General features: G+C 40.3%; 1 protein-coding gene across 2 annotated transcripts; it reads left to right on the forward strand.

Moving 5' to 3' along the window:
* The first annotated feature begins 5088 nt into the window (after positions 1 to 5088).
* LOC309624693 (uncharacterized protein) lies at positions 5089 to 27298 on the forward strand. 2 transcript variants are annotated; one of them, XR_014242083.1, is made up of 5 exons: positions 5089 to 15073; positions 21598 to 21724; positions 21929 to 21989; positions 22400 to 24573; positions 26083 to 27298. XR_014242083.1 is itself a non-coding variant. In XM_082383076.1 (4 exons), the coding sequence occupies exons 1-4, from the start codon at positions 15071 to 15073 to the stop codon at positions 24384 to 24386; spliced, it is 2178 nt and encodes a 725-aa protein (XP_082239202.1). In that variant the 5' UTR covers positions 5089 to 15070; the 3' UTR covers positions 24387 to 25839. The 2 variants fall into 2 exon arrangements, 1 of the variants encoding a protein (XP_082239202.1); XM_082383076.1 differs by lacking the exon at positions 26083 to 27298 and having other exon boundaries at positions 22400 to 25839.
* Positions 27299 to 27589: the final 291 nt, after the last annotated feature.

Genomic DNA, 27589 nt, shown 5'->3' on the forward strand with positions numbered 1-27589 from the left:
CACCTGCTCTTGCAACAGCTTTCAGTGCTTTCCAGGGTCCCAGAAAGTGCTCTCTCTGTGGCTGGGAAACCTGGGGTCCGAGGTCTGGAGGCCGCCTCTCTCCCCATCAGTGGAAGTTCAAATAGGGGACAGCGATCAAGGGCTCGGTGGGGACGGCCTGTGAGGCTGACCGGAGCGACCTCAGTGCGCAGGTGAGACCTGTGGGGTGATGGATACCGTACGGAGGAGACCTCCCAGAGGACATGGAGGCCGAGTGAGGACACAGAAACCTTTGTCGCCCTCACTGAGCTTCCAATGGGAAAATAAAGTGAGGAAGGGTCACATCGTGAGGGGTGCTTTTCTGAAAGTGATTATAGCAGCGTGAGTGGTTGGAACAGGGTAACTCCTGGCATTGCAGACCCTGACCCTCACCTCTTCAGGCTCCTGAGAAGTTTTTCTTATATAAAATGGCGTAGGACTTCCCTGGTGGCGCAGTGGTTAAGAATCCACCTGCCAATGCAGGGGACACGGGTTCAAGCCCTGGTCTGGGACATGCCACAGAGCAAGTAAGCCCCTGCGCCACAACTACTGATCCCATGCGCCTAGAGCCCGTGATCCGCAACAAGAGAAGCCACTGCAGTGAGAAGCCCGCGCACTACAACGAAGAGTAGCCCCCGCTCGCCACAACTAGAGAAAGCCTGCGCGCAGCAGCAAAGACCCAGCACAGCCAAAAACTAATTAATTAATTTTTTTAAATGGCTTAATATATTGGTCCGGCCCAGGACACGTGATGTCCCTTCGCCATTAGGAGGGCCAGATGGACCCTCCTTGGAGAATTGGTTTTGGGGCCTTGTGACTCTCATCTGTCACACGGGGTAGGACTCAAAACAGTTCACTCTGTTAATATCAAGTGGATGTGGGCCTGTGATGAGGTTTGTGTAAAGCCGTGGTGTTTGTGTTTATGTGTGTGTGTGTCATTTCTGGCAGTGACTCTGCCATCCATAGTCTCCCATTTTGTGTTATTTTTGTAGAGGTGTGCTTTTTGTACTATAAGGTGTCAGGAAGGGTGAAATCCCTTCCCCATTAGGAGCTCTAACACCTTCTTCGGGGATTAGGTTGGGAGCCAGGAGACACCCCTCTACCACATGGGATAGGAGTAAGAACAATTCACTCTGTGAAGATCTGGGCCTATGATGAAATTTCTGTAAAACCTCTGTGTGAGTGTGTGTGTCTGTTTGTCTCTCTGTGAGCCCTGATATTCAATTAGTATCAAGCTCCTTTGGTGTGACAGGCTTTCTAGTAGGTGCTGTGGTGAACAAAGCCAAAGAAATATCCCTGTGTGCTTAAAAGCTGACATTCTAGTAGAGAAGAAAGAAGATATCTAAGTAAAATTATAACATATCTGATTGTGATTAGTCCTAAACAGAGAAAGAAAACTGGGGAGGAGTGCAGAGGTCTTGGGATCCATGTGTCTATGGGAGCATCTGTGTGTCTGAGCCATTGACTCTGAGGTTTATGTGTCTGTATCTGCGTGTGTCCTTCTATATGTGCCATGACAACATCTGTGTGATTTTGTGTGTCTGCCTGAGGAGTTGTATGTATATATCCTGGAATGCTTTTATTTCACGTGTCTGCCTAATTTCCCTGGTAGCACCTCCTTTACAATGTTAAATAGAACTGGTTAGAGCAGATATCTTTGTCTTGTTTCTGATCTTAGAGAGAAAGCCTTCAGACTCCATCAAGTATATTGTTAGCTCTGGGCTTTTTACTGATGCCTTATTTCAGGTTGAGGAAATTCCCTTCTAGTTGCTGTTTATTGAGAGTTTTCCTTGTCAAGGGGTGTTGCACTTTGTCAATAGTTTTTTTGTATCTATTGAGATGATCTTTTAGACTTTGATGTTTATTCTACTAATGGTTCATTATGCTGAATCATTTTCAGATGTAAAACCAACATGTTGTCCTGAGTTAAATCCCACTTGGTCATGGTGTATATAGGTCATTTTGTGTATGGCTGAATTCAGTTTGCTGGTGTTTTGTTGAGGCTTTTTTGCTTGTATATAAAAATAGGTTTTCATGTACTCTATTACATAGTATATACTATCAAATTGACTAATATTGCATAGAGTGTGTGTCTGCATATATATATAGAGAGAATATACTATATATATAAAGTGTATGTTGGAGCTTCCCTGGTGGTGCAGTGGTTAAGAATCCACCTGCCAATGCAGGGGACACGGGTTCAAGCCCTGGTCTGGGAAGATCCCACATGCCGCAGAGCAACTAAGCCTGTGCACCACGACTACTGAGCCTGCGCTCTAGAGCCCGCGAGCCACAACTACTGAAGCCCGCGTGCCTAGAGCTCGTGCTCTGCAGCAAGAGAAGCCACTGCAATGAGAAGCCCACGCACCGCAACAAAGAGTAACGCCTGCTCTCCGCAACTAGAGAAAGCCCGCGCTCAGCAATGAAGACCCAACACAGCCAAAATTAAATAAATAAAAATTAAAAAATTTTTTAAAAAGCTAAAAAAAGTAAAGCGTATGTAGTATATTACCTGTACATAGCATAGGTAGTATGTAGTATAGCATTATATGTAATTAGCTTATACTATATGTAAGTAGATTATATTATATATAATTAGCATATATATAATTACTTTATAGTGCATAGTATTGTACTTTTACAGAATAGTACAGTTGACCCTCACAAAACATGAGTTTGAACTGCGAGGGTCCACTTACATGATTTTTTCAACATATAAACAGTCGGTCCTCTCTAGTCCCGTGTTTAGCATTGGAGCATTCAGCCAAACTCAGACTGAAATTTCCATTGGACATTGGATGAATCTGTGGATGCAGAACCTAGGGATATAGAGGGCCTACTATGGGACTTGAGCAACGGTGGATTGTGGTATAGTCAGTGTCTCCTGGAACCAATCCCCCCTGGTTACCTAGGGATGATTGTATTACAGTCTTATCAGTCTGTAGTATAGTATCATTTCCATGTCTGTTCACAAAATCAATCAAATAAGTCACTCACATCCTCCCGTGGGAACACAGGGCACCTCACCCTCTTGACACTGCAGTCTGCCTCCCTCACCCAGGTTGTTCTCTGGGTTCCTGAGTGCAACTGAGGTGTCAGTATGTGTTTCAGAAATTTGAACTAATTTACCAGCCTGAGGATTGCAATGAAGCACTGAAGTTTGATTTTTAGTAAGTGCAGAGATACGTGACCTTTGTGTTTGTGTGATTATGAGGCAAGATCATCCCAGAGTGCTTTATCCCGAAGAGATGCCCTTGGATAAGGAGTTGTTGTTGATGACAAATTGAAATTATAATGGAGTAATCACAATTCAGGCATACGAAAACAGAGTCAGACGGCCATTGAGGATTTAATCTCAGACGTCTCTTTACCACTGAGAACTTGAACTTTCTTTGAACTGAACCAGACCCAGGGACCACCAGCCATATTCAGAACAACACCTGCCAGCTACAACCTTATTGTCTCAAGGTCTCCCCTGGTAACTGTGCAACCATTTCATATCCCAAACCAATCCTTGCATAACAAGCACCCTCACTTTCTGTCAGCTCCAATTATAATTCTTGACAAACAATTTATGTAACTGACCGTGGCCTTGCAGCTTTTTGCCTTTATAAATCGCCCCTATTCTGTAGTCTAGCAGAACACAATTCAAGCACTTCTTGAATCCGTGTCTCCCGGGCTGCAGTCCTAACAAACCCAAAAAAACCAGTTTTTAATTTCAGTCAGATCTCCACTTCAAAATTTTGGTTAACATTGTTCTTGGTACCAAGTACCTACACCGTGATAATGGCCTAAAAGTCTGTAAAAATGTGCAGATGAGGTCAACTGTTGCCCAGGGCATCCTCTAGCATGATTGCCTGGAGATTAACTAATCCTGCTGCCCATTGGGTGCCGTTGCAGACTAGGAGTGGCCTGGTTAGGGATAGTAGCAGCAGCTCTCCAGTGTTCTTGCTCACGTGTGCTGGTAGCACACCACCATTGATAGGAAAACAGGTACAGGATTTATTTTATTTATCTATTTATTTAGGATTTTATTTATCTATCTATCTATCCATTTATTTATTTATTTCTTGCTTGCTTGCTTGCCGAGCTGCTTGGCTTGAGGGATCTTAGTTCCCTGACCAGGGATTGAACCCGGGCTCTTGACAGTGAAAGCACAGAGTCCTAACTACTGGACCACCAGGGAATTCCCAGGATTTATTTTAAATGAACAAGAAAGCAAAGCATATTTCAAAATGTAAACCACATTACCTTTGCATTTCAAGAGGAAGAAACAAAAATATATATAATTTAAATAATTTAAAAGAAGCAATTTAAGCTTCTTTTTACATAAGTGCTGAAAAGACTTATAAGCAACAAATCACATCATTATCTACAGGAGCATGGGGAATTTAGTCGCCAATGGTAGAAGACATGCCAGGAGTGAGTCTTCAGGCACACCTCTATGTCTCAGGCTGAGGTTTTGAAAGTTGATATACAAAATAAACAACTCATGCTAAACGAAAAAAAGTACCCATATTTTATTTTTGATAGTTTATAATCAAATGACTAATTTATTATTTTATTTTTATTTTTGGTAGTCATGAATTACCTGCTTAATTAAACATTTAAAAACTAAGTGTAGGGACTTCCCTGGTGGCACAGTGGTTAAGAATCCGCCTGCCAATGCAGGGGACACAGATTTGATCCCTGGTCCGGGAAGACCCCACATGCCTCGGAGCAACTAAGCCCACGCGCCGCAACTACTGAAGCCCGCGCGCCATGACTACTGAAGCCCGTGCACCTAGAGCCCATGCTCCGCAACAAGAGAAGCCACCACAATGAGAAACCCACGCACCACAACGAAGAGTAGCCCCCGCTCGCTGCAACTAGAGAGAAAGCCCGTGTGCAGCAATGAAGACCAAATGCAGCCAAAAGATAAATAAACTAAAAAATTAAAATTAAAAAAATAATAAAAATTACGTGTAAAAAGTCATACATAATAAACATTTCAAAGTGTGGAGAAATTTAACCATTCTTTAGCACGCTCAGTCCTACTCAGTAGAGGTAACCATGATGGAAACATATATATATATATATATAACTGCAAATTGGAAATTTTCTTTTCCCTGACCAGTGATGGAACGCAGGACCTTGGCAGTGAAAGCGTGGAGTCCTAAACACTGGACCACCAGGAATTCCCAGCAAATTGGAAATTTTTAACTTAGCTGCATCATTCTGCAGCACATATAGATCAGTGCTTATAGATTTTCCCCATGCTTTTATTTTACTTTTTCAGATTCTTTTCCATTCTGGCTTATTACAAGATATTGAACATAGTTCCCTGTACTATACAGTGGGACCTTCTTGTTTATCAATTTTACATATAGTAGTTTATATCTGCTAATCCCAAACTCCTAATTTATCCCTTCCCCCCTTCCCCTTTGGTAACCATAGGTTTGTTTTCTATGACAAATGACTAATTTATTTTCTTAATTTTTTAACTTTATTTATTTATTTTGCAGATTAAAATATATATGTATATTTTTAATTTATTTATTTTGTCTGTGCGGGGTCTTAGTTGCAGCACAAGGACTCTGTTGCAGCATGCGGACTTAGTTGTGACATGTGGACTTAGTTGCGGCATGCAGACTTAGTTGTGGCATGCAGACTTAGTTGCGGCATGCGGACTTAGTTGCGGCATGCATGCAGGATATAGTTCCCCGACCAGGGATCAAACCCCAGCCCCCTGCACTGGGAGCGCGGAGTCTTACCCATTGGCCCACCAGGGAAGTCCTGACTAATTTATTTTTAATGAGAAGCTGCATCTCTATGTGTTAATCCTCTAAACAATATTATTTTCAAGTGTGCAATACAATTTTACAAACCATACAAAATGTTCTCAAATTTGTTTTTCTGTAAAATGACAAGTGCCATCACAGCCTGTAGTTCCATTGTATATCAATCTGGAGATCATTTTCTAATATGGGCAGCATATTAAATGCATATGGTGGTATGATAATATGAGGAGCTCCACTGACCCACACCCCAGTGAAACTGGTGAAAATTATTTTTAAACCAATCATTTAAAGCCTCTGGAAATTGTCCTAAAGGCAAACAGCAAAGGAAGACATCCATTCAATTAAATCACTGGAAATTCTGTGAGAATATTTGAACCATGACCCCTCCCTTGCTACCCTATCTCAGCTCAGTGAGTGAACACTACTCCATTTTATAGTATGGCACCCAGAACCAGAATACAAGGTTCTCTCTCCCCGTCTAGTCTGAGGGCTTTGTTTTAGGAAGAGCAGGTGCATCTGTAAATAGGACACGTGTAAAAGCTGGAGAGATTATATAAATATCTGGCAAGTAGACTTTTTTTTTTAATATAAATTTATTTATTTATTTATTTATTTTGGCTGTGTTGGGTCTTTGTTTCTGTGCGAGGGCTTTCTCCAGTTGCGGCGAGTGGGGGCCACTCTTCGTCGCGGTGCGCGGGCCTCTCACTGTCGCGGCCTCTCCCGTTGGGGAGCACAGGCTCCAGACGCGCAGGCTCAGTAGTTGTGGCTCACGGGCTTAGTTGCTCTGCGGCATGTGGGATCTTCCCAGACCAGGGCTCGAAGCCATGTCCCCTGCATTGGCAGGCAGATTCTTAACCACTGCACCACCAGGGAAGCCCCTGGCAAGTAGACTTTAAAACAAAAAAAATATTGCTATAAATCTTGGGGGACATTATATCATGATAAAAGGGTCAAAGCTTATGGCTTGAATCTAAAACAATACAAAGAAATAAATTTATAGCCATCAATGCCTATACTAACAAAGAAGAAAGAAATCAATAACCTAACCTTTCATGTTAACACACTTGAAAAATGAGGTATCAAACCCAAAGCAAGGAGAAAACGAAATAATAAAAATTAGAGCAGAAATTAATGAAACAAGGAATAGAAAAACCATAAAGAAAATCAATGAAACCAGAAGTGGGTTCTATGGAAAAATTAACAAAATTGACAAATCTTTACATAGATTGATTTAGAGAAAAAGAAGATTCACATTCATACAGTCAGGAAGAAAGAGGAATATTACTACTGACATTACAGAAGTAAAAAGTATTATAAAAGCATTCAATGAACAATTCAATTCAATTGAACAAAGTAGATAACTCGGATGAAATGGACAAATTCCTCAAAAGACACAAACTACTGAAACTAAATCAAGAATAAGTGGAAAATGTTAAAGAACTATAACAAGTGAAGGGGTTGAATTAGTAAACAAAAAACTACCCACAATGTAAGCCTGAGGCCAGAGTAATTCCCTTGTGGTCCAGCAGTTAGGACTCGCTTTCACTGCCAGGACCAGGGTTCGATCCCTGGTGGGAGAAGTAAGATCCTGCAAACCGTGTGGTGCGGCCAAAAAAAAAAAAAAAAAAAAAGCCTGAGCCCAGATGGCTTCAACACAGAATTCTCCAGAACATTCAAAGAAAATTTAATATCAATTATTGACAAACTTTTCTGAAAATAGGGCACTTCACACTCATTTTATGAGGCCCATACAACAAATACTATTCTATTTTAGTATTTAAATACTGCAGTTTATAAAAGAATTATATACCATGACCAGTGAGATTTATCTCAGGGATGAAATGTTGGGTTAATCTCAAAACCCATTAATGTAATAAAGGATATCAATAGAGTAAAAAGTATAAGTAGCAAGATCATCTCAATAGCCTCAGGGAAATAACTAACAAAATCCAATATGCTTTCATGATAAAAGCACTCAGATTACCAGGATTAGAAGGAAATTTCTAATCTCTTCCTAACCTCATAATGAGCATCTATGGAAACCCATAGCTAATATTATCTTTAATGATGAAAGACTGGATGCTCTCCCCTGAAGATAAGGAACAAGACAAGGATGTCTGCTCTTGCCCCTTCTATTCAACAATGTACTGGAGATTTTAGCTAGAACTATTATGCAAGAAAAGGAAATAAAATGCTTGAAGACTGGTTAGGAAAATGTAAAACTATCTCTACTTTCAGATGAGGTATCTTGTTTTTAGAAAACTCTAAGGAATCCACTAAAAAAAACTGTATAAACTTACCGTTGAGCTCAGCAAAGTGGTAAGAGAGAAGATCAAAATAGAAAAATCAATTGTATTTCTATATACTTGCAAGTAACAATATGATAAGGAAATTAAGAAATGCAAGAAGAAAAATTAATAATCAAAGGAATAAAATAAAATACTTTAGAATGAATACTTACATAATACTTAAGAATGAATTTAGTAAAAGATTTACAAAATTAATACTCAGAAAACTACAAAACATGGTCGGAATAAAATAATGTACAAGTAAATGGGAAAACATCCCAATTCATGGATCAAAAGGCTTAACATTGTTAAAATGGCACTATTCCCCAAATGATCCAAAGAGTCAGCACAATACCTATCACTATCTCAGCTTATTCCTTTATACAAACTGGCAAGCTGTTTCATAAAATTGTATGGAATTGCAAGGAAGCCAGAATAGCCAATGCAATCTTGAAAAAGAAAAACAAAGTGGTAGGACAAACATTTCTCAATTTCAAAACTTTGTAGTATGCAATGGTAATCAAGATACTGTGGTACTGACACCAGGATAAACATACAGATCTATGGAATAGATGACATTTTAGAAATAAACCCCTACATCTGTGGTCTGTTGACCACAGACCCCTACATCTGTGGTCAACTGATTTTTGAAAAAGGATCCAAGAATAGGGATAGAATAATCTTTTCATAAAATGGTGCTGAGCCAACTGGATAGCCTTATGCAAAAGAAAGAGGCTTTACCCTTCTATCACGCCACATACAACAATTTACCAAAAAAGATAAAGACCTAAACATAGGAGTAAATCTATCACAGTTAGTTAAACATAGGAAAAAGTTCTTGATCTTAGATTTGACAACAAATTGTTAGATATGACACCAAGAACAAAAAGGGGAAAAAGGTAATTTGGACTTCCACAGATTAATTATTTTCGTGCTTCAAAGGGTACCACCAAGGAAGTGAAAACACCCTTTGGAACCCTTGCACAGTATTGCTGGGAATATAAAATTGTGCTGATGGAATGAAAAACAATATGATAGTTCCTCAAAAAATTACAAACTTAGTTGCCATCTCTGGGTAAATACCTAAAAGAATTGAAAGCAGGGACTCAAATAGGTATATGTACACTTGTGTTCATTATTAGCATTATTCACAATAGCCAGAAGGCGGAAGTAACCCCAAGTGTCCGTCAATAGATGAACGGATGAAAAAAGTAGGTACGTACATACAGCAGAGTATTATTCAGCTATATAAGAAAGCAAATTTGACACATGCTACAACATGAATGAACCTTAAGGACATATTTGAAGTGAAATCAGCCTGTCAAAAAAGGTCAAACAATGTATGATTCCACTTGTGTGAGGTATCTAGAGTAGTCAAATGCATAAAGATGAAAAGTGGAATGGTTGCGGCCAGGGACTGGGGTAGTGGGAGAAAGAGGAGGTTTTTGTCTAATGGGTTAGAGTTTCAGTTTTGCAAGATGAAAATAGTTCTGGAAATTGGCTACACAATGTCAATGTACTTCACACTACTGAACTGTACACTTTAAAATGGTAAAAAAAAAAAAAAAAAAGTGAATTTTATAATATGTGTATATTACCACAATTAAATGTAAAGTTTTTAAGGCAAGAGAGTGAAAGCACAACACACAGTATGGAAGAAAACTTTGCATATCATATATATGATAGGGGACTTATATAGAAAAATATAAAGAACTATTATTACTTAATAATAAAATTCAAATAACTCAGTTTAAAAATGGCAAAGGATCTGCATACATATTTGTCCAAAAAAGATATACAAATGACCAGGAGCTGTGAAAAAATGCTGCATATCATTAGTCATCAAGGAATTGCAAATCAAAACACTAATGAGGGACTTCCCTGGCGGTCCAGCAGTTAAGACTCTGCACTTCCACTATAGGGAGCATGTTTAATCCCTGGATGGGGAACTAAGATCCCGCATGCTGCGTGGTATGGCCAAAAAAAAAAGGAAAAAAAAAAAAAGACACTAATGAAATATCACTTCATAGCCACTAGGATGGCTAGAATCAAAAAGCTGGAATCATAACAAATGTTGTTGAGGATATATGGAGAAACTGGAACCCTCATAACTGGGTGGTGCAAATAAAAAATGGTGCAGTCACTTTGGAAAACAGTCTGGCAGTTTCTCAAATATTAAACCTAGAATTACCATATAATCCATCAATTTCTCTCTACCTATATGCCCAAGTGAAATAACAACACATGTTCAAACAAAAACTTGTACATGAAAATTTTTTTAACATCTTTATTGGAGTATAATTGCTTTACAATGTTGTGTTACTTTCTGCTGTATAACAAAGTGAATCAGCTATACGTATACATATATCCCCATATCCCCTCCCTCTTGCGTCTCCCATGAATTTTATTTATTTTTATTTTTTTAATAAATTTATTTATTTATTTATTTTTGGCTGTGTTGGGTCTTCATTGTTGTGCACGGGCTTTCTCTAGTTGTGGCGAGCGGGAGGCTACTCTTCTTTGCGGTGCACAGGCTTCTCATTGCAGTGGCTTCTCTTGTTGCATAGCATGGGCTGTAGGCACACGGGCTTCAGTAGTTGTGGCTCGTGGGCTCTAGAGTGCAGGCTCAGTAGTTGTGGCGCACGGGCTTAGTTGCTCTGTGGCATGTGGGATCTTCCTGGACCAGGGCTGGAACCCGTGTCCCCTGCATTGGCAGGCGGATTCTTAACCACTGCACCACCAGGGAAGTCCCTGTACATGAATTGTATAGCAGCATTATTCATAGTAGCCAAAGATAGAAAAATTCCAAATGTACATTAATGGATGAATAGATAAATGCAAGGGGTTTTATTCATCCAGTGGAATATTATTTGGCCGTAAACACAAATGAAGTGTTGATACATGCTACGACATGGGAGTACCTTGAAAAAATCATGCTAAGTGAGTGAAGTCAATCGCAAAGACCATATATTATATAATTCCATTCATTTGAAAGCCTTGAGTAGGGAAATCTATATAGATACAAAGATTAGTGGTTGTCTAGGCATGGGAACTGGAGGAAGAAATTGGCAACATTGGGAGTGATAGCTAAAGAGCAGAGGAGTTTTTTTTTTAATGTTTTTATTATCTTGTTTTTAATAACAAGGTGTTGGAGCTACAAGATTATATTTTGTCAACATAGGAATATTTTGTGCATCATTGAGAGTAAAGCATTCAGCTCTCTGTGTAAAGTCTGTGGGTACCACAGATGTTAGCAGGTGAATTTTTAATGGTTTTTTTTTTTGTTTTGTTTGTTTGTTTGTTTGCTGAACAACTCCGCAAAAAAAATGAGTGCCTCATTAACATTTATTGTTTCTGCAAGGTCAAAAGGAGAACAGTCAACTCTAATTATAGCTATTGTGGACTAGAAGTAATGTGTTACCAAGGAACTAGTGTTCTCAATTATATTTTCATAGTTTTATTGGAAATTTTAAAAATACACATATCTCCAAAAGTATCAGATTTATAAAAATTTGAATGCAACCTTTAAAGAAAGATTCATTCATTTTAAAGAAAAGGTTTCATTCATTTTAAAGAAAAATAAGAAAACTTTTGTTTGTCATCAAAATGATTTTACTGTGATTATTGTTCATGTTACTATTGAATTAGATTAAAATATTTTGTAGTAGGTTTCAGGGAACTCATTCTTTCTCATGAGAGTTTTTTGTGTGTCAGGAACTGGAAATCCACTTTTTAAATGTTTGGGAAATATGTGGTTTAGTGTAGTTACGTATAGGGGTCTCTTAGAGAATTCCTTAGAGATCCAAGAAGATAAACAACCAATGATTATAAGGACAAGAACTAAAAGATCTCTAGAGATGAGTTAATCCTATACTCTTCTTTACTCTTTCCTCTCCTTTTCCTCATTCCCATCAATTCCTTTTTCCTTTTCTTTCATATTCTCTTATCTCTTTTCTTGTCTTCCTCCCGCCTCCTTCTTCATAGAGGTTTGGGGGGTTTTTTTAATTTATTTATTTTATTTATTTATTTTTGGCTGTGTTGGGTCTTCATTGCTGTGCACGGGCTTTCTCTAGTTGTGGTGAGTGGGGGCTACTCTTCGTTGCGGTGCGCAGGCTTCTCATTGCGGTGGCTTCTCTTGTTGGGAAGCACAGGCTGTAGGCATGCGGGCTTCAGTAGTTGTGACTCGCGGGCTCTAGAGCACAGGCTCAGTAGTTGTGGTGCACGGGCTTAGTTGCTCCACAGCATGTGGGATCTTCCTGGACCAGGGCTCGAACCCGTGTCCCCTGCATTGGCAGATGGATTCTTAACCACTGCGCCACCAGGGAAGCCCTCTCTCTCCTTCTTAACTTCTATAATTCATACAAACGCAATCTCTTAACCCCAATCTGAATTCCCATAGCTTCATTTTGCACATGGTCCATAGTAGCGCCAGTCTGCATTCAGTTAACACTTTTTTGCACACTTGTCACTATTGAAGGGTTTAGTATAAATCAATGAAGCAAGAATAGATTCCTTTATTCATGCAGCTTATATTCCAATGAAGAGAGACAGGCAATAAACAATAAACAATGAAGAATAAATTACATACTACATAAGGAAATCGTGAGCATTATGAAAAATACTAGAGAAGACTAGGGTGAATCAGAAATGGATTTGGCAGTGAGTTGCAATTTTAAGTCACGTGATCAGGGAAATTATATCTCATTGTCAACTTTTTTTGTGTGTTCCTTGAGCCCAGTTTCCAGAGTGAAAATGTGATTGATTTAACTCAGGTTACTATAAATTTCCATTTTACACTCAGTTGAGTAGTTTATGTGGCATTTTCTAAGTAGTCATGCTCTTCTATAAATCTGTGATTATGATTTATTTACCATAAAAATACTAAACCAGAAATGACCTAATAAAAGTATTCTTTTGGTGAGGACTCTTCTCTATCAAAGTTTATTAGTCTATTTACCAAGAGCTCAGTTTTCAGTATATTTACAAGGAGATTACACTTGGTCACCTGCATTCTTTTTTCCCCAGAGACCCTTCCTGTATATAAATCACTGGATAGATAGCTGCTTAATTTGTTCCCACTAGGGAATAGAAGAGAGCAGAGGAGTTCCTTTTTAAGGTGAGGAAAATGTTCAGAAATTGGCTGTAGTGGTGATTATTGCATCCACCTGTGAATATACTGATGCTATGAACAAGGCCTTATGTGCCCACAGCACAGAAAGCTCTGACAGTGGGTGTTTGCAGCAAAGTAAGGGTTTATTTGCAGGGTGCCAAGCAAGGGAGTGGGAGACAAGTCTCAGATCCACTCCAGCTTGGTCTTTGAGTTAAGGGTTTTTTTAAGGGGAAGAACAAAGAGGCTGGGATTAATCATCATCTTGTGACACTTCTGTGACATTTCTTAATGATAGTTTCAGGAGTCAGGATGTCTCTCGTTTATGATTCCCAGCCCAGGTGGTCCATGGCTTGGAGGTCTGTTAGCTTATATTGCCCTGGAGAAACAACCTCTGTTTGTACGTTAATGATGATATCTGTAATAGCAATTTTAGTACATTAACGATGTTATCTACAACAGCAATTTGACTCTAGTTGATTAGGTCAGAGGGGACGAGAAAGGGAATAAAGTTTTGGATAAAGAGATTAATCATAAACCCAGTAAGGGAACTTTGTTTTAGGGGAATTTGGTTTCACTGAAAACCAGTGAGTTATAGACATTAAAGGGTCCATTGTATAGTATGTGTGTTGTATCTCAATAAAGCGTTCAAATAAGTGGATAAATGCATTAAGAGTTTTGCAATGCAAGCAATTCAGGCTCTTAGACATCTAAGAGTTTCCAGGTTATTTAACACATCCATCACCTCAAATTGTTATCGTGTATGTGTGTGTGTGTGTGTGTGTGTGTGTGTTGAGAACTCTTAAGATCCACTCTCTTAGCAAATTTCATTTATACAATACAGTATAAGTATCTCAAATCATCGTATTGACATCCTCAAATTAGACCACTGTATTAGTCAATTATACCTCAAAGTAGAGCTTGGAGGGGTAAAAGAGTTTCCAGGTGCATCTCACATTTACATTACAGTTTGTTATTGTTGTTTTTGTTATTTTAGTGAAAATAGGAATTCAGTTGCCTTAAGGATCTTATAGCTTTTTACATTTCAAAATTCTCTAGGGACACAAGCTAACATTGATCTAAAATAAATTTCCTTCCAGTGTAAAATGTGAATTTAATGAAACCTGATAGTTTAATGACACATCTCACACCCTCTGCTTAGAGAAGAGTCCCTTCCCCCAGCTAGGACTGCGGGGTTCAAACTCCCCACCAGAGAGAGCCAAGCGCTCTGGGATTCTTCTCAAATGAGTGGGGGTGGGGAAGAGATGGGTAGAAGGCTTAAGGCTGTCAAATTACAAAGATTAAAATGGAGCCTGACTCTTTATTACAGATAGTGATGTCACACTGAAGTGGCTACGTTTCTAAACAAGGGTCACAGTTCCAGTTACACCAAGCCCTCTTGCTGCAGTTTGTCCTGGTCTGGGCGCCCTCTTGTCTATACTTGCTTCATCTTCAAACTGAATGAGGAATTCCCTGTGCACACCTGTGACCTCGTGTTCCGACCAAGCTGCGGGAAGACTACAGAGTCAGCCTTAGGACAGGAATAAGCTCTGTTTAAATTCAAATATTCCCGCGGAGACAGGTTACCTCCAACGGCTGAAGCCGCTTCGCCTGAGCCAAGCGCCCTCCCGCCTCGCTGTCACTCAGCCACGAGGGGGCGCGGCCTTGGGAACTGTCCAATCACGGAGGTCGCTGGGGCCGGTGGGTGGGGTGACGCCCCTCAACGGAAGGGCCGTAACTAATCGCTCTGGCTTTGCTCGTGGGTGCTCATCATCCCGTAGTGGTCTTTTTTTTCTGCCGCAGGCTCTGTTGTGCTGTGATCTACACGGGTCGTGGGAGTTGTAGGAAGGATTCAGGGAGACCCCGGAAACCTAGAAATGGTGAGTGTGCTTCCCTGGGTGTGGAGACGGTGAGGAGGGGCTGGTGGGAACCGGCCGGAAGCGGCCATGGCGGGACCCGGGCCTCCCCGCGGTCAACTTCGGAGTCCGCTGGCCCGAGTCCACCCGGGGCGCCGCTCGGACCTCAGTCCGCTCTGGCTCGCAGCGTGGGGGCGAGGCAGGGCCGGCAGCCGGACCCCGGCCGTCCTGTCCCGTCCCTTGGTGCGCGGCGACGTCGGCCCTGACCCCGGAGCCTCTCTGCGCAGCTCTGCGCCCGCAGCCCCGCGTCTCCCCCAGGTTGTGCGGTGACCGCGGGAGGGTCGTTAGACTCGGGGTCTGGGCTTTATGCATGGGAAGAGCTGTGGTGTGTGAGGTCCCCCTTCCCTCCTTTCTCCCCAGCGCGACATGTTTTCTCTTGAGTTTTTCATATTTGGGGGGAGCGGGGTCTCAAATCCACAACCGTTTTACCAGCGTAGCTCTTCCTAGGGTTGGCGATAAATCCCTAAATTTCCAAATCCCTTTCGCATTCCCAAACGCCAGCTTCCTCTCTCTGATTCACAGCATATTCTACTGTTCGTCCGCCGTGGTGCATTTCAAATAGCCTCAGTATTTTAATTGTTTATCCTTCTTAAGTAGAGCCACGGATGGGCTGTTTTTGAAAGCTTTATTTTTTTGTGTGTATTTTACATGAGAGGAAAGCCGAGAATGACCGCCTGGTACTATGTTGTATGAAATCCTTGTGCCTCTCGTCCCAGGATCTTTCCTGGGCCCAGACATCCTACGGAAAATCCTTTGGTTGGAGGTTCCGTTTTGAAACTTTCCTGGGTGATCTGTTCTGTCAGCCTTGCGCCTCCCTGCTTTTGTTGACCTGAAAAGATTTATTGCTTTGTTTAAGTGTCCGTTTTCAGTAGGGGTAAATACATTTTAATTTAATCAATAGGCTTGAAAGATAGCATAAAACATTTCCAAAGAGGCGAAAAAAGAGGTGAATTTCAGGGGTGAAAAGAAAGGTTCCAGTATTGCATTTCACTTAAGATACTGGTTTCACTCCCTCTTACCCTGACTGTAGTTGTTTCAGAGGGCTGTTCATTACTTTTGGATGATTTCAAATGAAATTCCAGGGTTTAGACTTGCAGACCAGAAGTGTTCAAGTATGATTAATTAATTACAAAACAAGTCTTGCCATGAAATAATAATTAACTGACATCTTTGCTGAAAGGAATATATATTTGGGATTTTCTGGTTGAACTAGTAAAGTGTGTTCCAGTTTTCTTTCCTCCTTTCCACATAAACACTGAGTCTGAGTGAATTTGCTGGATTGGTCAGTGTGTTTGTGTCATTAAAATGTAATAGTGGTGCCAAGTAACTCCAGTGTTGAGTATGGCCTGTGGTGGGTGAGCCAAACCAAGGCCGTCTCTGAGCATGCGCAGAGAGGTAGAAGTGAAGGCCAATTGGTTCTTCCTGGGGAACCTCTCCTTGTAGGTTTCCCACCTGCTCACACCCACTACAGAAGGAGTCTTTATGCTGAGAGAAGGTACAGAGCCCTGGAAAGGTGGGGGTTCAGGTGCTCCTGGGGAGGTGGAGGAGATTCGGTGATTTCTTTCTGCAGTTGTACTAGTGGTTTCTTCAGGTGCAGATGTATGGCTAAGTGTTGCATCCATAATGTTGGCGCATTCAGTGTAATTTGCGCACAGGAAAGTCTATGGAGGTTGGTGTTCTGTCTCCTTGACAAAGGGTTTATGAATTTGGGAGTTCATTTGGGTCGGAACCTGCTGAGAAGTTCCTCACTTGTGAGAATGGAAGCCTGGGGGAGGAAGGGCTCGCACGTGGCCAGGCAAAAGAAGAGTATGTGCAGCTGCCCGAGTTAATTTTGGGTCCCTACCCTTCTTCACCAGGGACTGACTCACTTCTAGGGGTTCTATCTCAGTTGGGAGTGTCTGGACCACAACTTTAAGAATGTATTTAACTTTCTGAATGTGGATTTTCGTTTTGAACGGTAGGGAAGCAGTGTGCTTATCTCAGCTGATTCAAATAATTTGCTTTTCTTTCCTTTGGATTCCTTTATCTCTTGAATATTGTGGTCCTGTAATTCTTTTCCTTAGTAGTTCCCACATAATCCCTCTGCATCCACACAGTTTGCACTGTTTTATACATCTTGTATTACCACAGTACATTTATAACAATTACTGAACCAATAGTGATGCATTAAAGTCCACAGTTTTTATTATCAATGACTCTTTGTGTTATAGGATCTATGGGTTTTGGTAAATGTTTATTGACACGTATCCATCATTTCTATATCCTATAGAGTAGTTTCACTTCCCTCAAAGTCCTTTATGCTTCATCTATTCATTCATCTCTCCCTTCAACCCCCAAATCCTTCAGAACCAAAGATCTTTTTCTGGCTCATAATAATGTCTTTTCCAGAATGTCATATACTTGGAATCTTGAGTTGCCTTGTCAGATTGGCTTCTTTCACTTAGCAATGTACTTTTAAGGTTCCTTCATGTGTTTTCATGGCTTGATACCTCATTTCATTTTTTCACTGAACAATATTTCATCTTATTACAGTGGGAATGACACTGATTGTTTATCCATTCGACTCTTGAAGGACATCATGCTTAACTCTAACTCTTGCCCATTATGAATAAAACACCTAGAAACATTCATGTTTAGGCTTTTGTGTGTACTTAAGGTTTCCACTAATTTAGGTCTCTACCAAGGAATGTGATTGCTGGATCTTACTATATGTATAAGAGTATATTAAGTATTCATGGAAAATTCTTATCTTCCAATGTAGGCATACCAAATTTCATTCCCACCACCAAGGAATGATTACCAGCAGCTTCACATCTTCACTAATAGCTGGTGTTCTGAGTGTTTTGAATTTAGCCATTTAATAAGTGTGTAGTGACATATCATTGTTGGTTTTTTTGTAATTTCCCAAAGACATTTGTTGAGCATGTTTTCATATTGCTTATTTCCCATCTGTATATCTTGTTTGGTGTGTTGTCTGTTCAGAACTTTTTCCCATTTTTTTTTTTCTTTTTCCCATTTTTAATTGAGTTGTTTGTCTTCTTACTGTTGAGTTTTAAGAATTATATATATATTTTGTTTTGGGGTTTTTTAAGAATTATTTATTTGGTTGCACTGGGTCTTAGTTGCAGCTCACGGGCTCCTTAGTTGTGGCACATGGGCTTCTTAGTTGTGGCTCCAGGGCTCCTTAGTTGTGGCTCCAGAGCCCCTTAGTTGTGGTACACGGGCTCCTTAGTTGTGGCATGCGAACTCTTAGTTGTGGCATGCATTTGGGATCTAGTGCCCTGACCAGGGATTGAACTCGGGCCCTCTGCATTGGGATCACAGAGTCTTATCCACTGCGCCACCAGGGAAGTCCCCAAGAATTCTATGTATATTCTGGATACCAGTCATTTATCAGATATGTGTGTTACAAAGACATTCTCCTAGTCTGTGACTTGTCTTTTCATTCTCTTAACACTTTCCCAGCACAGGAATTTTCCTTTTAATAAAGTGAGACTTATCATTTTTTCCCTTCTTGGTTTGTTTGTTTGTTTGTTTGTTTTTGGTGTTGTATCTAAGTATGATGTTAGCTGCAGGTGTCCTGTAGATGTTTTTCTCAAGAACAGAGAGTTCCCTTCTATTATTAGTTTGTTAACCATAAATGGATGTTGAATTGTATCAAATCTTTTTATGTTCATTTCCCCCCTCCTTTCATTTCTGATATTATTTCTGTTTTGCCTTCTCTTCTCCGTTATCTTGACTAGATGTCAATCAATTTTATTATAATTAATATTTTCTGCGGACCAGCTTTTGGTTTTGAAAAGTAGAAGAGTGGTTTTTTCTTTCAAAAATTTAAATATTTCACTCTACTCTCTTCCTGCTTGCATGGTTTCTGAAAAGAAGTCTGATTTAATTCTAATCTTTTTTCTCTATAAGTAAGGTGGGTTTCCCCTCTGGCTTTTTTTCACTATATTCTCTTTCTCTTTGATTTTTCTCTAGTTAGAATATGATATACTTGGTATGCATTTTTGACATGTAGTGTTCTTTAAGCTTTTTGGATCTACAGCATGCCATTTATGATTAATTTTAGGAAAATCTCAATGATTATTACTTCACTCATTTTTTCTGTTCCTTTCTATGTATCTTTTTTTGTTTTTTTAGATATTCCCATTTTGTGTATTTTAAACCTTCTGTCATTGCTCTACAGTTCATGGATATTGTGTTCTGTCTTGTTTGTTTTGTTTTTGTTTTTTTGGCTTTGTGTTAGCCTCTGGTGAAATATATTGTTTTCAGTACAGGCCTTGTTAAGAACAGAGTATTTGGTATTTTTTATTATTATTATTACTTTTTTTGATGTGGACATTTTGTAAAGTCTTTATTAAATTTTGTTACGATATTATTTCTGTTTTTATGTTTTGATTTTTTGGCTGCGAGGCATATGGGATCTTAGCTCCCCAACCAGGGATCAAACCCACACCCCCTGCATTGGAAGGCGAAGTCTTAACCACTGGACCACCAGGGAAGCCCCTGGTGCTTATTTTTACATGCCGTCTTTATTTCTTCTTTCCCAGTTTTAGAGAGAGTGTTTTGCCTGTGACCTCAATGGTCTGATGGGTCTAAGAAGACTTGTTCAAGTTTTTTTCATTTTTTTTCTTTGAGGCCAGGAATGATGACTTCTAAGTTCCTTAAATGCCAGATTAGAACCTGTAAGTCTCTGTCTTCAATTTTTGATGATTGATTGCTGACTGCTTTAAAACCTCATTCATTCTCTTTACCCTTTTACCCACATCTATACAAAGTGATCAGAAAGCCTTAGTCCTTCTTCCATTGGCACTGGCAAGAGATTCAATCCTCTTAAGATCCTGCTCTTGTGTGTGAACCCTCATCCTAACCCAGCCCCTAACTTCAGTTTTTAAAAAGTCCAGTTACCTTTCCTTGCTTGTGAAGCCATTTCTTGAAAGCTCTGGAGAGGCCTGCCTTACTTTCCTCAGATACCTCAATTATTTAGGTAATAAAACCTTTCATACACTATTGGCAATGTGTGCTGTCATCAGCAAAGGGATTCCTATCCCCAGGGGTCAAGCTGTCATGTTCCTGTAAACCTTGTGGGAGCTTGGAAATTAGAGAAGTTGGCAGGGCAGCCTCTAGAGTGGCTGGTCAGGAAATAACTTCCTCCTGCAATTTGAAAATGGAGATTTTATGTTCTTTAGGGGGAAAGCACTGTTGAATCCTTTGTGTATTTCATACTTATGGGCAGATTCACCATCAAACCCTTGTGATTTTCAGTGAATGCACTTGCAATCTACAACTCTTAATCTGTTCCTCAAGGTTAGAAAGACACAGGACACTGTGTTCTAGATCTGCCATAAAGAGCTCTTCTGGCATATTGTCTCACTCTGTGTGCCTATGTATGCCTCTAAGCAGCCCTTAGGCACATGAGTATAGGAATTTTGTGGTCTGTGTTTTCATGCTATCTTCCTACTGTCTGCGCCATTTAACTGTAAGTGCCAATTAACTTTCTAGTGCATCAGATCAAACAAAGAGAAAGGAAAAACTGAGTCTGTGGTAAATGTTACACAAGTTAACAGCACTATTTCCCCACAAGAGTATTTTCTTTCTGTCATCTACATCTGACTACTTATAAAGGCCTGGATTACTTTACGGCCAAATTGGCCAGCTGGGTCCTATTAAAAGTTTTACAGTTTTCTTGGACTCTTTTGTTTGGTGATGGGAGTAAAAAAAAAGCTTCTAGTTCAGCACTATGTTCTTATTCATAAAAGTTTGTGCAGATTTGACCCTCTGCCTCATAAATGCTATAAATGGTACGTAAAAGGAAGGAGATGAAAGAGTTTTTCCTCACAAGGTATTGATGGTCTTAAAATGGGAACATTTGTTTCATTTGTATATCATGTCTGTCATTTCCCAACATGTTCTGGACCCTGCTGTTAGTGAGAAATGAGATGTAATGTGATCAGAGTAAATATTTCCATGTTCATTATGCTGCTAAATTTGTGAGGAAGTATAGACAGAGTAAGTTGCTGATAATCAAGTCATAGAATAAATGTTTGGATATGACAGAATCATACATAACCTTCATATAACTAGTGTATAGGGCTTCCCTGGTGGCACAGCGGTTAAGAAACTGCCTGCCAATGCAGGGGACACGGGTTCGATCCCTGGCCCAGGAAGATCCCACGTGCCACGGAGCAACTAAGCCTGTGCGCCACAACTACTGAGCCTGCGCTCTAGAGCCCGTGTGCCACAACTACTGAAGCCTGTGCGCCTAGAGCCTGTGCTCTGCAACAAGAGAAGCCACCACAATGGGAAGCTTGCACACTGCAATGAAGAGTAGCCCCTGCTTGCTGCAACTAGAGAAAGCCCACACGCAGCAACGAAGACCCAACACAGCCAAAAATAAACACAAAACAAAACAAAACAAAAATGGTGTATAGATGTCTAGTCCTGTCAGTGTCATGCATCCTGCTATACACATATTTGGGGTATTTTAGGACTCGGTAGCCTTTGAAGATGTGGCTGTGAATTTCACCCTGGAGGAGTGGGCTTTACTGAATCCTTCACAGAAGAAACTCTACAGAGATGTGATGCGGGAAACCTTCAGAAACCTGGCCTCAGTAGGTAAGGGTGACAGCTTTCCTTTACTTTGTCAATTAGGGAACAAATGTTTCTTGTTCATTGATGGTCTTCCAAGATGTCCTATGTGGAAGGAAGGATGTTGGTATATAAACTAGGCCTGGTCACAGCCAACAATGAATATAGAATCTAATAATTGTTCTATAATTTCTAATATTTTGGAATCGTTTTTCTTCATCTGCAATTTAGGGAAAAAATGGGAGGATCATGACATTGAAGATCAGTACAAAAACCAGGGGAGAAAACTAAGGTAAGTCACACTCACAACAGAAAGTAGTGCCTTATATGAGGGTCCTGGTATGTGATGAAATTTTAAAAGAAGGGACCTAAACACATAATGCCTGCTTCACATTTATTTATTCTCAGAAAAATTTTCCCCCAAATACTTTGTAATATGTGACATAGATGTTTAGTGTTTGGAAAATAGTTCTCTTGGAAACAGTATTAACAAGCCCTATATGTGAATATCAATGTTTTGATAATTCCAAGAGTGAAGTCTTCTTGCAGGTCATTTCTTATATTCAATCAAAAACAATTCAGACAAGGGAGATAACCTACATTTTTGCTATAGATCATAAAAATGTAGTTCAAATATCCTACTAATAAATATTAAATTGTTGGTAAAGAAATCATTACTAACGTGATTCTCATTTTTTACAGAAGTCATGTTGTAGAGAGACTTTGTGAAATTAAAGAGGGTAGTCAATGTGCAGGAAACTTCAGCCTTATTCCAAAACTCAGTCTGAACAAGAAAACTACTAGAGTGAAACTACATGAATGCAGTGCATGTGGAAAAGTCTTTATGCATCATTCATCCCTTAATAGGCATATCAACCATCATAGTGGACACAAACTGTATGAGTATCAGAAATATGAAGAGAAGCCATATAAATGTAAGGAATGTGGTAAAGCCTTCAGTTATCTTCAGTGTTTTGAAAAACATGAAAGAAAACACAGTGGACAGGAGAACTATAAATGTAAGGAATGTGGGAAAGCTTTTCGTTTTCGCAAATCCTTTCAAACACATAAAAGGATTCATACAGGAGAAAAGCCCTATGAATGTAAAGAATGTGGGAAATCCTTTACGTGGCTCACAACCTTTCAAAGACACATGATAACGCACACTGGAGATACTCCTTATAAATGTAAGGAATGTGGGAAACCCTTTAAGTGGCTCACAACCTTTCGGAGACACATGATAACACACACCGGAGATGCTCCTTATAAATGTAAGGAATGTGGGAAAGTCTTTATTTTTTTAAGTGCACTACAAATACATGAAAAAACCCACATGGGAGAGAAACCCTATCAATGTAAACAATGTGGAAAAACCTTTAGATATAGTCGAACTTTTCAAACACATGAAAGGACTCACACAGGAGAGAAACCCTATGAATGTAAGCAATGTGGTAAAGCTTTTATTTCCCGTATAGGAATACAAAACCATGAAAGAAATCACGATGGAAAGAAATTCTATGAATGTAAAAAATGTAGTAAAGCATTCAGTTATTCCAGTTCTCTTCGAAAACATGAAAGAACTCATACTGGAGAGAAACCCTATGAATGTAAGGAATGTGGAAAAGGTTTTATTTTTCTCTCAAGCCTTCGAGCACACATGATCACTCACACTGGAGATGGACCTTATAAATGTAAGGAATGTGAGAAAGCATTCATTACTCCCAGTTTATTTCAAATACATGTAAGGACTCACACAGGAGAGAAGCCTTATAAATGTAAACAATGTGGGAAAACTTTCAGTTGGCCCACTTCCATTCGCAGACATGAAAAAAGTCACAGTGGAGAGAAACCCTATGAGTGTAGGCAATGTGGTAAAACCTTCAGTTGTCCCAGATCCTTTCAAAGCCATGAAAGGAGACACAGTGGAGAAAAGCCCTATGAATGTAAAAAATGTGGTAAAGCCTTCAGTTGTCCAAATTCCTGTCGAAAACATGAAAGAAGTCATGGTGGAGAGAAACCTTATGAATGTAAAGAATGTGGGAAAACCTTCAGTTCTCTCAGCAAATTTCAAAGACACGTGATGAAGCACACTGGAGATGGACCTTATAAATGTAAGGAGTGTGGGAAAGTCTTTGATTGTCCCAATTACTTTCGAAGTCATGAAAGGATTCATAGTGTAGAAAAACCCTATGAATGTAAGGAATGTTGTAAAGCCTTCAGTACTCCTAGGTCCCTTCGAAGACATGAAAGAACTCATACTGGAGAGAAACCTCATGCATGTAAGGAATGTGGTAAAGCCTTCAGTTATCCCAGTTTCCTTCAAAAACATGAAAGAAGTCATACTGGGGAGAAACCCTACCAATGTAAACAATGTGGTAAAGCCGTCAGTTATCTCAGTTCCCTTCGAAGTCATGAAAGAACTCATAGTGGAGAGAAACCCTATGAATGTAAGGAATGTGGGAAAGCATTCATTTTTCTCTCAAAATTTCGTTTACACATGATAAAGCACACTGGAGTTGGACCTTATACATGTAAGAAATGTGGGAAAGCCTTCGATTGTCCCAGTGCATTACGAAACCATGAAAGAACTCACACTGGAGAGAAACAGTATGAATGTAAGAATTGTAGCAAAGCCTTCAGTCATCTCCGTTCTTTACGAAACCATGAAAGAACTCATGTTGGAGAGTAGTGCTACGAATGTAAGAAAGTGGGAAAGCCTTCAGTTCTATCACTAAATTTTCAAGACATGGTGAAGCACACTGGAGATGGACCTAATAATGTAAGGAATGTGGGAAGGCCTTCGATTTCTTCAGTTCATTATGAAATCGTGAAAGAACTCACACTGGAGAGAAACCACACGAATGTGAAAATTATAGGTAAGCCTTCGATTGTCCCAGTTCTGTTCAAAACCATGAAAACACTCATAATGGAAAGTAGGCCTATGAATGTCAGGAATGTAGGAGAACCTTCAATTTTCCCAGTTTATTCTGAATACAAAAAATAGAATTCACACTGGAGAGAAACCCTGTGAATGCAAACTATATGGTAAAGCCCTCAGCAATTCCTATTATGTTCAAATACATGAAAGAACTCTTACCAGAAACTGAACATAAGGAATATTGGAAAGCCTTTATCACACAACATTTTAAGGACACAAGACGGTGCACACCATGTAAGTGTGAGGAATTGGGGAAGTCTTCAGTCCCGTTTTCTTGGGAAAGAACTCACTCTAGAGAGAATTCTGTTAAATGTAAACAATATATGAAAACCTTCATTTGGCCTACATCCTTACAAAACCATGTGAGAATGTACACTGGATAGATACCATGTAACTGAAAAGTAAAACAAACTATTCAGTTGAAACAAATATTTTTGTAGTCATGTGAAAACTGCACTGGAAAAAATTCATGTTAATATAAGTAATATGGGTAAGCCTGGTACAAATTAATTCATGTAGAATACTCAAGGTTACAATATGGAAGAAGTGTTATAAACTTTAAACATATATTGTCCTTATCAGTGGCACATTCTCTTTTTTTTTTTTTTTTTTTCAGTGGCACATTCTTAAAGTTATTTTCTGTTGTATGGAGTAGTACTTACTTTTGCAAGTAAATATTGAGGTAAGATAATTCTGTAGGTACCCTTTAGGCAGTCATTCCTAAGTTTAATAGGTAATTTTATCCTTTACTCAGTAAAATTTTTGTTTTTATTTTGAAGACTCTTTTATCCATGGGTGAATTGAAGTATATTTCTAATATGTAAGTGGGTTTAATTTTTATATAATACTTTTCTGCAAATAAGGGAACACTGAAAAATGACACTTTGGTACTTGTTTGTTTATTGTACTGGCCTCCTGTGGCAAGTACTCAACATCCCTTATACATTATATACATATTCCACCTTTATTTCTTAAGAGAAAACTAACTTTTCATTGGCCTGAAGAGCTTTATTCCATTTCTTTGCTAACAATGAGTTGGCATATATTTGTAAGTATGCAAAGTTCATCATATACTCTCATGTGAATTATTGTTTTCATCTTTTGTCATTTGTTATTTGTCATTCCTTCTGGCTGGGATTTGGGCTATGGAATTTGCATTAAGAGAGACCTGTGAGAGGACAATAAAATTTAGAGTTGGTGATGACCCTTTTTGACTCTGTTATCTCAATGTGAGTAATGTTGTGAACTACATTTTCTAGACTCTGTTGCTTTTATGGTCCCATGTTAGAATTCACCAACGCCTAATTTACAGGTAATTTGAAATGCAGATGTGAAATAGGATTAGGTAGATTTTGGAGCCACCTGTACGGAAAGAGACACACAAGAAGCATAGGGCCTTTGCAGACACTTGCTTCCAGCTCATTTTCCTCATTTTTTGCTCTGCCAGTCAGGAATATCCTCAAAACTGAAGAGAGTTCAAGACAGTGGAGTAAGAAGACCCTGAGCTCACCTCCTCCCATGGGCACACCAAAATTACAACTGTTTACCAAGCAACTATTGATGAGAAAGACCTGAACAGTAGCAGAAAAGATCTTCTACAAGTAAAGATAGGAAGAAGGACCCACAACAAGACCAGTAGGAAGTGTGGAGAAACGTTACAATCAAGACCCATTACCCACAAACAGGAGGATGATTACAATTGCAGAAGTTGTCCCAAGGAGCAAGGGGGTCCAAACCCCACATCTTGCTCCCCAGCCTAGGGGCCCTGCACTGGAAAGACAAGCCCCCAGAACATTTGGCATTGCAGACCAGCGGGGCTTACTTTCAGGAGAGTCAGAGGGCTGTAGGAAATAGAGACTCCACCCTTCAGGGACGCACATAACATCTCATGTGCTCCAAAATCCAGGGCAAAAGCAGTAGTTTGAAAGGAGCCTAGGTTTGACCCACCTGCTGATCTTGGAGAGACTCCTGGAGAAGCAGGAGGCAACTGATGCTTACTCTCGGGTCATAGACACTGTGACAGCCCTTTGGGGGAGCTCATTCTACCACAAGGATACTGGTGCTGACAAGTGTGGTTTTGGAATCGTCCTTCTAGCTTATTAGCACAAGCGACCTGCACTATCCACCAGCCTGTTGGCACCGGTATTGGGATACCTCAGGCCAAGCAGCTAGCCAGGTGGGGACACAGCCCCACCCACCATATGGCCAGCTGCCTTAAGACACGTTGAGCCCCCAGTTGCCCTGGCACTGGCCCTGGGACGCCTGAGGCCCCACAGCCAGCTGTTGGGACCCAACCCCATATACGAGTGGGCCTACACCAGGATACAGCCCCATTCACCAGCGGGCCAGTACCAGCTTTGAGACACTCCAGACCTTGTAGCCATCTGTGACAGAAATAAGCCCTGCTCACCAGTGGTCTGACACCAACTCTGAGACCCCCAGCTTACTGCAGCCAAAGACCTCAGGATCTGGCTCCACCCATCAGTGAGCTGGCATTAACCCCAGGATCCCCTGAGCCTCAGCCCCACCCCCCAGCTCTAAGACACCTTGGACCCTTCAGCCAGCCACTGTGGGATTTGGCCCCAGTCACCACCAGGCTGACACTAGATTCGGGGGTCCCAGGCCCATGACCTCCCACCCTGGAAACTAGCTCCACCCACCAGTGGGCTAGCACTGGCCCTCGGACCCCCTGGGGCTCTATAGCCAGCCACCTCATGTCCTGACCCTGCCTACCAACAGTCAGCAACCTCTGCACAAGGCAGGACCTGGCAACCAACTGGACCAAGGGCCAGCCACGCCTAGTCAGCCCACTACACGAGAAGGACCCACATAGGGGGCATACCTAGAGCATATAGCTCTGGTGTCCAGAGGAGAGAGCACTGCACACATAGGACGTCTCCTACAAAAGGCCACTTCTCCAAGGTCTGGAAACAAGCAATGTGCCAAATACATAG

This window comes from Balaenoptera borealis (assembly GCF_965194805.1).
Source record: "Balaenoptera borealis genome assembly, chromosome: 2".
NCBI classification, from domain to species: Eukaryota; Metazoa; Chordata; class Mammalia; order Artiodactyla; family Balaenopteridae; genus Balaenoptera; species Balaenoptera borealis.

Excerpts from the sequence above, each read along its gene's own strand:
- LOC309624693 (XM_082383076.1), top strand. Across the intron at positions 21,725-21,928 it reads CAGAAACCTGGCCTCAGTAG|GGAAAAAATGGGAGGATCAT; the intron begins GTAAGGGTGACA and ends TCTGCAATTTAG. Across the intron at positions 21,990-22,399 it reads AACCAGGGGAGAAAACTAAG|AAGTCATGTTGTAGAGAGAC; the intron begins GTAAGTCACACT and ends CATTTTTTACAG.